The sequence below is a fragment of the Euprymna scolopes genome, chromosome 44, assembly GCF_053919585.1.
Source record: "Euprymna scolopes isolate OS-2025 chromosome 44, ASM5391958v1, whole genome shotgun sequence".
In the NCBI taxonomy this organism is placed as follows: Eukaryota; Metazoa; Mollusca; class Cephalopoda; order Sepiida; family Sepiolidae; genus Euprymna; species Euprymna scolopes.
Genome location: NC_136525.1, coordinates 6,283,275 through 6,296,326, shown reverse-complemented (window position 1 = coordinate 6,296,326; position 13,052 = coordinate 6,283,275). Strand labels below are relative to the sequence as shown.

Here is a 13,052-nt window from a genome sequence, read left to right as displayed (position 1 = left end):
TATATAGATTAAGAAGTGTCCTCACAAACACACACACATATTCTCACTTTTATAGATATATACATTTTATGCAAAAAAATAATTAAATATAATGGAAATTTTTTATCTGACACCATTTGCTGCCAACTTTGAGTCGCCCATTTTTCTGGATCACCAAATTTTCACTTACTGTTTACATGTTCTTGGTTCGGTAACTGTAACAAAGTGGTCAGCGATGCAACGAGTCCAATCTGCACAGCAGGTATCAGACCTTCTTGGTTACTGAAGCTCGTGTCGAGTGCCAGTTGCAGATCTTTCAGAACGTCTGACCATCGATTCATCGAACTAAAAATAAATTATAACATGAAAAACAAAACAAACATTGCGTTTTTTTTTAACGACTATTTCAATAAGATTACCCTACAATCCCACAATTTTCATAAATGTAACAAAATTATTTGCTGTGTTTAAAACAATAAGTGACAATAAAATACAGTGAATTTTAAAAAAATTTTCTGCACATCTATTAACCACACTACAACCTCACCATACCATCTAAGATCGAATAGTCAAGTGGAAAGATGTTATATTTTTACTATTGAAATAAAATGTCTTACAATCCCACAAGTTTTATACATGTGACAAACTTTATTTGCAATAAGTAACAATATATCACAGAGAATTAAAAAAAAATTTCTGTATATCTATTGACCACGCAACAACCTCACCATACCATCTAAGACCGAATAGTCAAGTGGAAAGATGTTATATTTGTACTATTGAAATAGAATGTCTTACAATTCCACAAGTTTTATACATGTGACAAACAAACTTTATTTGCAATAAGAAACAATATATCACAGAGAATTTAAAAAAAATTTCTGTATATCTATTGACCACGCAACAACCTCCCCATACCATCCAAGATCGAATAGTCAAGTGGAAAGATGTTATATTTTTACTATTGAAATAGAATATACTGCAACTCAACAATTTCTATAAATGGGTAAAACAACCATTTTATCTGCTATCTGTGACAATATGACATGATGAATTTCTTTTTTTTTTTAATGTCTGTCTATTGACCAATATAAGTTTTATTTCTGGTCATCGTCACTATGTCATAAAAATTTGTGCGCTTAGCTAGAGAACAGAGGAGATGGAATGGGTGATCAGAGCCACGCTCGTCATTGTTCACCCCTAGGCTTACTGACGCATCTGTCTCTTTCCCCTTTCAGTCTGCTGTTTATATATGACCTTCTTTTGATTGCAGGGTTCATCTTCTGATTGATGCACATGTCAGGTGGCTGACCTTTCTCTTAAGCCATCTGATTTGACAGGTTGACACATTGTTCACTGGATGTGTGTGTGTGCATCAACGTTTGATGCATTTGTCATCAGCTGCGTGTGTGCATCTCGACGCTACAGAAGCCATTTACTTTTCATTTTGTTTACTAAAACCATTTAATTTCTTAATCGTGATGATACACTAGGTGTGTCAGAAATTTCGTGAAAAATATTGAATAATTCCACCCAGTCTTTCCAAGCTTATAACTCCTCGAAAAATGTAATTCAAGCCCTAATTTTTTTTTCAATTAAAGGAGCAAGGACCAAGGTTTCATTAAAAAAAAAAAAAAAACAACCACAAACGTGTTTTCTTTTTAAAAAAAGGTTTTAAACTTCGTAATTTACAGGTAAATTTTTAAAAAACACTACTTTTTTTTTTTTAAATTTGAATATATTATTTATTGATCTTTTACAATTTGTGATATATAAAACTTTGGTGAGTAAATTAATTATTTACTTTTTAATAGACACTTTAAAATGGGGGGGGGGGGCGTGAATTAAAAAAAAAAACGATTGTCTAAAATATTATATTCGATTTATTGGAAAGAGCATAAAATTTCACATTGACACTGAAAATATCATAAAAATTGAATCGATAGAAAAATTTTGATAGATTTTTAAAGTTTAAAAATTGAAAAATACTGAGCTCGTAAAATTCAATTGATTTCATTAGTGGTTTTTTTAAAAAGTAAAAAAATAATATTTCTATTACTTTTTATACAACTTTATTAGTTTATTTTGGAAGTATAATCTATAAAGAAAATAAACAACCCACTTTTAAAAGAGAAATTCCGAGATTTTTTTTATATTTTATTCGCAGTTTCGTGTTAGGGGTGTCAAAAATTCTTACAAAAATTCTGATACACCTAGAGATACACTGATAGATTTCAACTCTAATTCTCAACTTTGTACTTATGTCAACTGCGATTTTCTTACCAAAACAACATTACAAATAAAAATGTTTTTTTGTTATTTTACACGGTGGTCACCACTTATCAAGGCCCGGAAGTTACTCAGGGACAAGGGTTATTGCGAGTACAGTACGTTGGTGTGGAGATTAAATGAAGTGTTTACTTAAGAGGGCGGTTCATTAGGAATTTGTTAACGTTGGACTTGAAGACATCCAAGTTGTAGTCAGGTGGGAAGCAGGCAGACGGAACAGAGTTCCACAGGCGTGCAGTTCTAAGAAAGAAGCTTTGTTCATGGAATCTACGTTTTGATTTCGGCACAAATGTGAAAGACTTAAAAATACTGAAGAGTTGAGAGTGTGTCTCTCACATTTTTTATTGCAAAAAAGCTTTATGAGCACAAAATACTAATTTTTTTTATGATATGTGTGCCATGAAAATTTCAATAAACTCAGTAGTGCACCGCCATGTAAAAAAGGTCGAGAACCGCTGATTTAAGGGTACAACTCGACAAGAACTTGTTTACATTGAACTTGAAGATGACCATATTGTAGTCAGCTGGAAGGCAGGCCAGCAGAACAGAGTTCCACAAGTGACCAGTTCTAGGAAAGAAGCTTGCTCACTGAATTTGTATTTAGATTTAGGCATAGATAGAGAGGAGGAGAAATTATTGATAGTGGTTCTAACTAGATGAGTGATTTTTTGTAAAAATTTGGCACGAGGGATCATAGGTTGAAGCACAGATAAGCATCTTCCGTGAAAATAATGATAAAGTAGAAACAGGGCCACACCATCTTTTTTGTGGGAAAGGTAGGCTTGCAATGTTTTTTTCTGGCCTTCGTCAGGTGAGACGACAACAGCTATGGAAGACAGTAATTGTTGTGGATGCAGTTAGGAGATTCGGAGTTCCTATCCCATCACGGCTACCACCTGATAAAGGCCAGAGGAATAGTTGGCCGAAACATCGGGAAACAATAACTAAAAAGATGAGGATAATAGTCCGCAATAAAATAAATTAGTTCCCTTCTTGTAAGTAAAAGAAAATACTCGAGCTAAAATCAAAACCAAAACCTTGTGAGATCCTCTCGTATACTTTCTTGTAGTCGATCCATGCCATGGCTATGTTCATTTTTCTATTTTGTGCCTCCTTCAAGATCTTTCAGTCAATATACAGTAGATATTGTGTTCCTCTTTTCCATTCCCAGCATCCTTTCTGTTCCTCAGGAATTTTCACTTTAATTCTGTTGAAATACTAAAAAGTCCATGAGCCGTTTCCTGGGGCTAACACTTAATTTGTACTAGCTGGCCACCGGCGTTACCCGGTCGTACAATACGCTTAAACATAGTATATTAATTTATGCAGATTACGTATTATTAAGGATGCAGTTAGGAGATTCGGAGTTCCTATCCCGTCGCGGTTACCACCTGACGAAGGCCAGAGGAATAGTTGGCCGAAACGTCATGAAACAACTAAAAATATGAGGATAATAGTCCGCAATAAAATAAATGAAAACTGTACAATAATTTAAACAATCCCAAGTTAATAAGGATCCATTAAAAAAAAAAAAAGTGCAGTGGATAGAGACGTTGAATCTCTACAGTTCCAGGTGAGCAGTGTCTGAAGAAAGTGGTTTCAATCCTACACAAAGCCGGCCAAAACGTGGTGAGACGACAACAATTATGAAAGGCAGTAATTGCTGAGAATGCAGTTAGGAGATTCGGAGTTCCTATCCGGTCGCGGTTACCACCTGACGAAGGCAAGAGGAATAGTTGGCCGAAACATCGCGAAACAACAATTAAAAGATGAGGATAATAGTCTGCAATAAATTTAAAATTAATAAATAATGCTCATCTCAATAATGAATTCCAATTAATTAAATAATATATATATAATTGGGGTAACAAGAAGTAAAATATCAAAAAAAAAAAAAAAAAAATGCCTACTTAACCAACCCAGCTTGTCACAATACAGTTATTTGGTTATTTTTTGTATTTAATGAACTTCAGTTTGATGTTGCTAAGAAGGTGGGATTTGTAATGTCCGCAAGCAACTGACATTTCATTTCTAATGTTTCGTAAGATATCTCTATATTTACATTTATTAATCAGGTTTAAGTATTGGGTAGTTAAAAAAGTTTTGTTAGGTAGGGGGGTAGTTAAAAAAGTTTTGTTAGGTAGGTGGGTAGTTAAAAAAGTTTTGTTAGGTAGGTGGGTAGTTAAAAAAGTTTTGTTAGGTAGGTGGGTAGTTAAAAAAGTTTTGTTAGGTAGGTGGGTAGTTAAAAAAGTTTTGTTAGGTAGGTGGGTAGTTAAAAAAGTTTTGTTAGGTAGGTGGGTAGTTAAAAAAGTTTTGTTAGGTAGGTGGGTAGTTAAAAAAGTTTTGTTAGGTAGGTGGGTAGTTAAAAAAGTTTTGTTAGGTAGGTGGGTGGTTAAAAAAGTTTTGTTAAGTAGATGGGTAGTTAAAAAAGTTTTGTTAGGTAGGTGGGTAGTTAAAAAAGTTTATTTAGGTAGGTGGGTAGTTAAAAAAGTTTATTTAGGTAGGTGGGTAGTTAAAAAAGTTTATTTAGGTAGGTGGGTAGTTAAAAAAGTTTATTTAGGTAGGTGGGTAGTTAAAAAAGTTTATTTAGGTAGGTGGGTAGTTAAAAAGTTTTGTTAGGTAGGTGGGTAGTTAAAAAAGTTTTGTTAGGTAGGTGGGTAGTTAAAAAGTTTTGTTAGGTAGGAGGGTAGTTAAAAAAGTTTTGTTAGGTAGGTGGGTAGTTAAAAAAGTTTTGTTAGGTAGATGGGTAGTTAAAAAAGTTTTGTTAGGTGGGTGGGTAGTTAAAAAAGTTTTGTTAGGTAGGTGGGTAGTTAAAAAGTTTTGTTAGGTAGGATGGGTAGTTAAAAAAGTTTTGTTAGGTAGATGGGTAGTTAAAAAAGTTTTGTTAGGTAGGTGGGTAGTTAAAAAAGTTTATTTAGGTAGGTGGGTAGTTAAAAAAGTTTATTTAGGTAGGTGGGTAGTTAAAAAAGTTTTGTTAGGTAGGTGTGTAGTTAAAAGTTTTGTTAGGTAGGTGGGTAGTTAAAAAGTTTTGTTAGGTAGGTGGGTAGTTAAAAAAGTTTATTTAGGTAGGTGGGTAGTTAAAAAAGTTTTGTTAGGTAGGTGGGTAGTTAAAAAAGTTTTGTTAGGTAGGTGGGTAGTTAAAAAAGTTTTGTTAGGTAGGTGGGTAGTTAAAAAGTTTTGTTAGGTAGGGGGGTAGTTAAAAAAGTTTATTTAGGTTGGTGGGTAGTTAAAAAGTTTTGTTAGGTAGGTGGGTATTTAAAAAAGTTTTGTTAGGTAGGTGGGTAGTTAAAAAGTTTTGTTAAGTAGGTGGGTAGTAAAAAAAGTTTATTTAGGTAGGTGGGTAGTTAAAAAGTTTTGTTAGGTAGGTGGGTAGTTAAAAAAGTTTATTTAGGTAGGTGGGTAGTTAAAAAAGTTTTGTTAGGTAGGTGGGTAGTTAAAAAAGTTTTGTTAAGTAGGTGGGTAGTTAAAAAAGTTTATTTAGGTAGGTGGGTAGTTAAAAAAGTTTTGTTAGGTAGGTGGGTAGTTAAAAAAGTTTATTTAGGTAGGTGGGTAGTTAAAAAAGTTTTGTTAGGTAGGTGGGTAGTTAAAAAAGTTTTGTTAGGTAGGTGGGTAGTTAAAAAAGTTTTGTTAGGTAGGTGGGTAGTTAAAAAAGTTTATTTAGGTAGGTGGGTAGTTGAAAAAGGTTTGTTAGGTAGGTGGGTAGTTAAAAAAGTTTTGTTAGGTAGGTGGGTAGTTAAAAAAGTTTTGTTAGGTAGGCGGGTAGTTAAAAAAGTTTTGTTAGGTAGGTGGGTAGTTAAAAAAGTTTTGTTAGGTAGGTGGGTAGTTAAAAAAGTTTTGTTAGGTAGGTGGGTAGTTAAAAAAGTTTTGTTAAGTAGGTGGGTAGTTAAAAAAGTTTTGTTAGGTAGGTGGGTAGTTAAAAAAGTTTTGTTAAGTAGGTGGGTAGTTAAAAAAGTTTTGTTAGGTAGGTGGGTAGTTAAAAAGTTTATTTAGGTAGGTGGGTAGTTAAAAAAGTTTTGTTAGGTAGGTGGGTAGTTAAAAAAGTTTTGTTAAGTAGGTGGGTAGTTAAAAAAGTTTTGTTAGGTAGGTGGGTAGTTAAAAAAGTTTTGTTAAGTAGGTGGGTAGTTAAAAAAAGTTTTGTTAGGTAGGTGGGTAGTTAAAAAAGTTTTGTTAGGTAGGTGGGTAGTTAAAAAAGTTTTGTTAGGTAGGTGGGTAGTTAAAAAAGTTTTGTTAAGTAGGTGGGTAGTTAAAAAAAGTTTTGTTAGGTAGGTGGGTAGTTAAAAAAGTTTTGTTAAGTAGGTGGGTAGTTAAAAAAAGTTTTGTTAGGTAGGTGGGTAGTTAAAAAAGTTTTGTTAGGTAGGTGGGTAGTTAAAAAGTTTTGTTAGGTAGGGGGGTAGTTAAAAAAGTTTATTTAGGTAGGTGGGTAGTTAAAAAAGTTTTGTTAAGTAGGTGGGTAGTTAAAAAAGTTTTGTTAGGTAGGTGGGTAGTTAAAAAAGTTTTGTTAGGTAGGCGGGTAGTTAAAAAAGTTTATTTAGGTAGGTGGGTAGTTAAAAAGTTTTGTTAGGTAGGTGGGTAGTTAAAAAAGTTTTGTTAGGTAGGTGGGTAGTTAAAAAAGTTTTGTTAGGTAGGTGGGTAGTTAAAAAAGTTTTGTTAGGTAGGTGGGTAGTTAAAAAAGTTTTGTTAGGTAGGTGGGTAGTTAAAAAAGTTTTGTTAGGTAGGTGGGTAGTTAAAAAAGTTTTGTTAGGTAGGCGGGTAGTTAAAAAAGTTTATTTAGGTAGGTGGGTAGTTAAAAAAGTTTTGTTAGGTAGGTGGGTAGTTAAAAAAGTTTATTTAGGTAGGTGGGTAGTTAAAAAGTTTTGTTAGGTAGGTGGGTAGTTAAAAAAGTTTTGTTAGGTAGGCGGGTAGTTAAAAAAAGTTTTGTTAGGTAGGTGGGTAGTTAAAAAAGTTTTGTTAGGTAGGTGGGTAGTTAAAAAAGTTTTGTTAGGTAGGTGGGTAGTTAAAAAAGTTTTGTTAAGTAGGTGGGTAGTTAAAAAAGTTTTGTTAGGTAGGTGGGTAGTTAAAAAAGTTTTGTTAAGTAGGTGGGTAGTTAAAAAAGTTTTGTTAGGTAGGTGGGTAGTTAAAAAGTTTATTTAGGTAGGTGGGTAGTTAAAAAAGTTTTGTTAGGTAGGTGGGTAGTTAAAAAAATTTTGTTAGGTAGGTGGGTAGTTAAAAAAGTTTTGTTAGGTAGGTGGGTAGTTAAAAAAAGTTTTGTTAGGTAGGTGGGTAGTTAAAAAAGTTTTGTTAAGTAGGTGGGTAGTTAAAAAAAGTTTTGTTAGGTAGGTGGGTAGTTAAAAAAGTTTTGTTAAGTAGGTGGGTAGTTAAAAAAGTTTTGTTAGGTAGGTGGGTAGTTAAAAAAGTTTTGTTAGGTAGGTGGGTAGTTAAAAAAGTTTTGTTAGGTAGGGGGGTAGTTAAAAAAGTTTATTTAGGTAGGTGGGTGTTAAAAAAGTTTTGTTAGGTAGGTGGGTAGTTAAAAAAGTTTTGTTAGGTAGGTGGGTAGTTAAAAAAGTTTTGTTAGGTAGGTGGGTAGTTAAAAAAGTTTTGTTAGGTAGGCGGGTAGTTAAAAAAGTTTATTTAGGTAGGTGGGTAGTTAAAAAAGTTTTGTTAGGTAGGTGGGTAGTTAAAAAAGTTTATTTAGGTAGGTGGGTAGTTAAAAAGTTTTGTTAGGTAGGTGGGTAGTTAAAAAAGTTTTGTTAGGTAGGCGGGTAGTTAAAAAAGTTTTGTTAGGTAGGTGGGTAGTTAAAAAAGTTTTGTTAGGTAGGTGGGTAGTTAAAAAAGTTTTGTTAGGTAGGTGGGTAGTTAAAAAAGTTTTGTTAAGTAGGTGGGTAGTTAAAAAAGTTTTGTTAGGTAGGTGGGTAGTTAAAAAAGTTTTGTTAAGTAGGTGGGTAGTTAAAAAAGTTTTGTTAGGTAGGTGGGTAGTTAAAAAGTTTATTTAGGTAGGTGGGAAGTTAAAAAAGTTTTGTTAGGTAGGTGGGTAGTTAAAAAAAGTTTTGTTAGGTAGGTGGGTAGTTAAAAAAAGTTTTGTTAGGTAGGTGGGTAGTTAAAAAAAGTTTTGTTAGGTAGGTGGGTAGTTAAAAAAAAGTTTTTTTAGGGTGGTTAGGGTTATTGAAGGAGATGTTAGCAAGTCAGATGCAGCATGGCCATAAAAAAAAGCAACACGAAGTAAAATGTCAGAAAAAAAAAGTTGCCTACTTACCCAACCCAGCTTGTCATGACAGTAAAGTACGTCGCGCTCGCAATGCAGGCCAATTTCAGATTGTAAACCGAGATGCTGTCCTTTACCTTCAGTGCATAAGAAAACATTTACAAAGATATTAGCAGGTCGCCTGGCATTGCCCAGTCCTAGGATAAATATATTTTGATTCATGCAGATTATTTATTTATTATTATAGAGACAATTCTTTACTGATTATTATATTGTACCTAAAATATTATAGTGAGTTTTTATTGGTTGGTTGTTTTTGTTTTACGGCATACCAACCCTTTTCAGGTTATTTAATACCGAATCCAGTGATTTTGAATAATTTTTTTTTTAATAGAATGTATTTGTTTCTTTTTCAAGTCGGTTTCTATTTAACCCATAGTTGGGACCCAACAAGTACTACCAATCTGGGTCAGAGTGGATCTGGGAGCAATGCCCATTAAGAGGTGGGGCCTTACCATCGGATATAGTTTAAGGTCATATCCAGGATCGAGGTTTATTCAGTTTATCATACAGTCCATATGTATTGCTATCTAAGGTAAGGATAATATTTAAAATTGACATAACTTCTGCTTAGCTTTTTTCAAATTTCTGTCACATAAGTCACGACGAATAGCACATCCTATTCCTTTCTTTTTCTAATGCGTTTACATAAGGAAAAATACCAAATATACTGATTGTTCGGGTTTGTATTGCTGTACACATAGATTCAAAAAAGTTGTCAGAAAACAAATATATAACAAATGTTATCAAAGGCAAGATAAGTTACTTTTCTACGAAACTGGATGTATTTTTTGTGTTTTTATTCAATGTAACATGTTTATTCAGCTCGAAAAACATACAGTGTTTACCGATGTATTGGAAAATTCAAGATGGCGCCTCCCTCCCACTTTAACACGGTAAGTTTGGGAAAAGGTGTTATGAATAATAAACTAGACAAAATACGGTTAAAAACCCACCGAATACATGTCAACCTATGTCACGGTAACATTTATTGAGCGAGTTTTAACAGTATTTTATCCAGTTTTTTTATTTATAACACCTTTTCCCAAACTTACCATGTTAAAGAGAGTCGGCCGCCATTTTGAATTTTCCAATACATCGGTAAACACTGTATGGTTTTCGAGCTGAATAAACATGTTACATTGAATAAAAAAACAAAAAATATATCCAGTTTGGTAGAAAAGTAACTTATCTTGCGTTTGATAACATTTATTTGTTGTATATTTGTTTTTTGACAACTTTTTCGAATCTATGTGTACAGTAATACAAACCCGATTGTTCCCCATGAAAGAAACTGATCTGTGAAAAGATAAACTGAAGTTTGATATATTGAAAGAATGATTGATAAAATAAATAAAACCTTAGATTTTCAAATATAATAAAATTATTGTTGATGTATATGCACGAAAAGAGTCAGTATTGACATAATAATAACTGACTGCTTCTGCATAATGCAATGGATCTGTAAGCTTGTGCTCTATATATGTATATTTATATATATATATATATATAAAAAAAAAAAAGAGCAGAAATGAGGAAAATCGTCTGCCTTAAACCACTAATCTAGTTCTAAAACAGATCCTTTGTTCGATAAAATGCATGCCCATTGGCTGATAGGAAGGGGTGCGGTGGATACTAGAAAGCTGATTGGCTAACTAAAATCCTCAACATATATAAAAACGAGAAACAACCACAGAATTCGCGCATAAGCCTGATGAATCCTATAGTGGATGAAACGCCGAATATTCAGTGTAGCTTAATCGCCATATACATTTTATAACTTACTATATATATATATATATATTTTTTTTTTTTAAATATTTTTTAGAGGGAATCAGACCTGGATTCTTAAGAGCAGTTTATTTTAATGTATTAGTAAATGTATTAATACTTTTAAAAGAAAACAGTGCCCATTGTGTTGTAGATATATAATAAGCTCAATAAGTATAGGTATACTAGAGCTATATTAATATTGAGTAAAACGGTTCATAATTGTGAATTAAAAATCAGTTTCAAAAAGAAAAAAACAATTGTTTGTTTTTTTTCCTTTTGAAACTGATTTTTAACTTACAATTATGAACCGTTTTACTCAATATTAATATATATATATATATATATATATATATATATATATATATATATATATATTTGTTATTCTTTTATATATGCTTTGTTATATTTAACAGATTGAAATTCCAAGCAAAAAGAATTGGTACACACAAAGAGTGGAATAAAATTGAAAAAATCATTTTACCAAGAGAAAGAAACATTTATTATTGGCCTGGCAAGGCCACAGGGGAGATAACCGAAGCATCAAAACTGAAGCTGGCCTGCAAGACACTATATATACAAATGCAGGCAAATTTGGGCATATTTTATTGGTTTGAAAATATAGGTTCTTTTTTTACCAATTGTCATGAAATTTTAATCATAGCATAGTATTATAATCTTCAAAAAGCCCTCAAATTTTCATGTAGTTTTGTCCAATAGACCCAAAGAATTCAATATTCAATTTTCCGACCAGTATAGATATTGTTCAAAATCTCAGCGACTATTGATCAGAATTTAACAAATGAAGGCTCGTTGGAAAGGTAATGACCTGAATTGTGTAGTGGGTCATGTGACATTTGCCCTTAAAATCGCACATTAAGGGGATCATCAATCATCCAGAGATTATTTTTGCCATTTTCTTACAGCCTTAAAATGTTTAAATCATAGTCATTTGTTTTCCTAGTTTTGTATATGAATTACAAAATATCTGATATTTCCCCAAAACCCTCTTGCCTTGATGAATAGGAGACTAAAACTTGCTGCTATGGTTTCAAATGATCTTAAATAACAGCAAGGGGAAGACTTGATTCCAAATATTTCTCATATGTTATATCTCCTCCTCTTTGGTTTTCATACATAAAGTAAATTTCACAGTGTATAAGGGTTATTTGATACTGGAGATATTCATAATGATACCCTATTTCCAAAAGAGAGGAGATACAATATATGAGAAATATTTGGAATCAAGTCTCCTCTTGCTGTTATTTCAGATCATTTGAAACCATGGCAGCAAGAGGGGAGATATAAGTTTTGGGGAAATATATATAAGAGAGGATGGATAGAGAAATACAACCCACTTTTATTTCACAAGAAAAAAGTTAAAAGCGCTTACCAAACATTTGATGCTACAAAGAAGGTCTGAGAGGATTTTCATCTTGTGTTCTTCGTTAAGAACAATCCCAGGAATCTGATAAAAAGAAAATAAAATAAATTGGTAATAGAATGAAATCATTGCAGACAAACTCAAGGCTGCTTCTACACTATTGTGACGAGATTTTGTAATCGATAAATGGAGTTTTCAGATAAAAAAAACAATGTTTTTTTTTTTTTTTGTCAATTCTAATAAGTCACAATAGTAGCTTCCAAATTATGCAGTCAAAATTACTGAATTATGAAGCAAAGATTATGAAGCAAAGATTATGAAGCAAAAAATTATTAAGCAAAGATTATTAAGCAAAAATTATTAAGCAAAAATTATTAAACCAAACTTATTAAGCCAAACTTATTAAGCCAAACTTATTAAGCCAAACTTATTAAAAAAAACCCAACTTTAATCGTGTTAGCAGGTGAAAATTTTCAGCCATCTTGTTTTAAATCAGAACGGAAAATTACCTCCCTTTCAAAGTCCTGTGTTTTATGATTGTTTTCATCAAATTCTATTTTTATTTTCTTTAATAAATAATAATCCAGTTTAAAAACATGTGGAATACGTAGATATCATTGTTTTCGTGTGAAATTCATTATTACGATTCCCGAAATTTCATCCCAATAGTGTAGAAGCGCCTATTTATTTAATAGCCGCTCCTTTACAAAAGGCTAGCGCATGCGCGGATAACATTTTTAATTAATTTATTTGCTTACGTTGGCTCATTAACTTTTTTTTTTTTTTTTTAAAGTAACTAAACCATTTATCGATAATTTCTCACTTTTACAAACATTTGCAAATTTGCCGTTTAGCTGTACAAATATCAGATTTATTTGTCAATTCTAATAAATTACAATGGTAGCTTCCAAATTATGCAGTCGAAATTACCTGAATATTACTGAAGTATTAAACAAACAACTTTAATCATGTTAGCAGGTGAAAAATTGCAGCCATCTTGTTTAAATCGAAACTAATGGTTTTTTTTTGTCAATTCTAATAAGTTACAATGGTAGCTTCCATATTATGCAGTCAAAATTACCTGAATATTATTGAATTATTTAACAAAAAAAAACAACTTTAATCGTGTTAGCAGGTGAAAAATTGCAGCCATCTTGTTTAAATCGAAACTGATGTTTTTTTTTTTTTTTGTCGATTCTAATAAGTTACAATGGTAGCTTCCATATTATGCAGCTGAAATTATCTGAATATTACTGAATTATTTAACAAAACAAACAACTTTAATTGTGTTAGCAGGTAGAAAAATCGATGTGTAATATTCGGAGAAATGTGAGAAATAAAAACCTTTAGTTTCGTGGTGGTTATAAGCCAGTTCTTCCACGATTTCAACAA

The 13,052-nt window shown here is 32.2% G+C and overlaps 1 protein-coding gene across 1 annotated transcript in view; it reads right to left on the bottom strand.

Annotated features, from left to right (window-relative positions):
• LOC145268655 (nucleoporin NUP188-like) overlaps positions 1 to 13,052 on the bottom strand; it is a 568,258-nt gene that overhangs the window by 39,514 nt on the left and 515,692 nt on the right. Inside the window, exons 35-38 of the mRNA XM_080124140.1 lie at positions 13,005 to 13,052; positions 11,670 to 11,744; positions 8,498 to 8,583; positions 170 to 324 (exon numbers count right to left, since the gene is read on the bottom strand). The exon at positions 13,005 to 13,052 is cut by the window's right edge and continues 93 nt beyond it. Coding sequence (XP_079980266.1) covers positions 170 to 324; positions 8,498 to 8,583; positions 11,670 to 11,744; positions 13,005 to 13,052 — 364 coding nt within the window. The remainder of the gene's footprint in view (positions 1 to 169; positions 325 to 8,497; positions 8,584 to 11,669; positions 11,745 to 13,004) is intronic.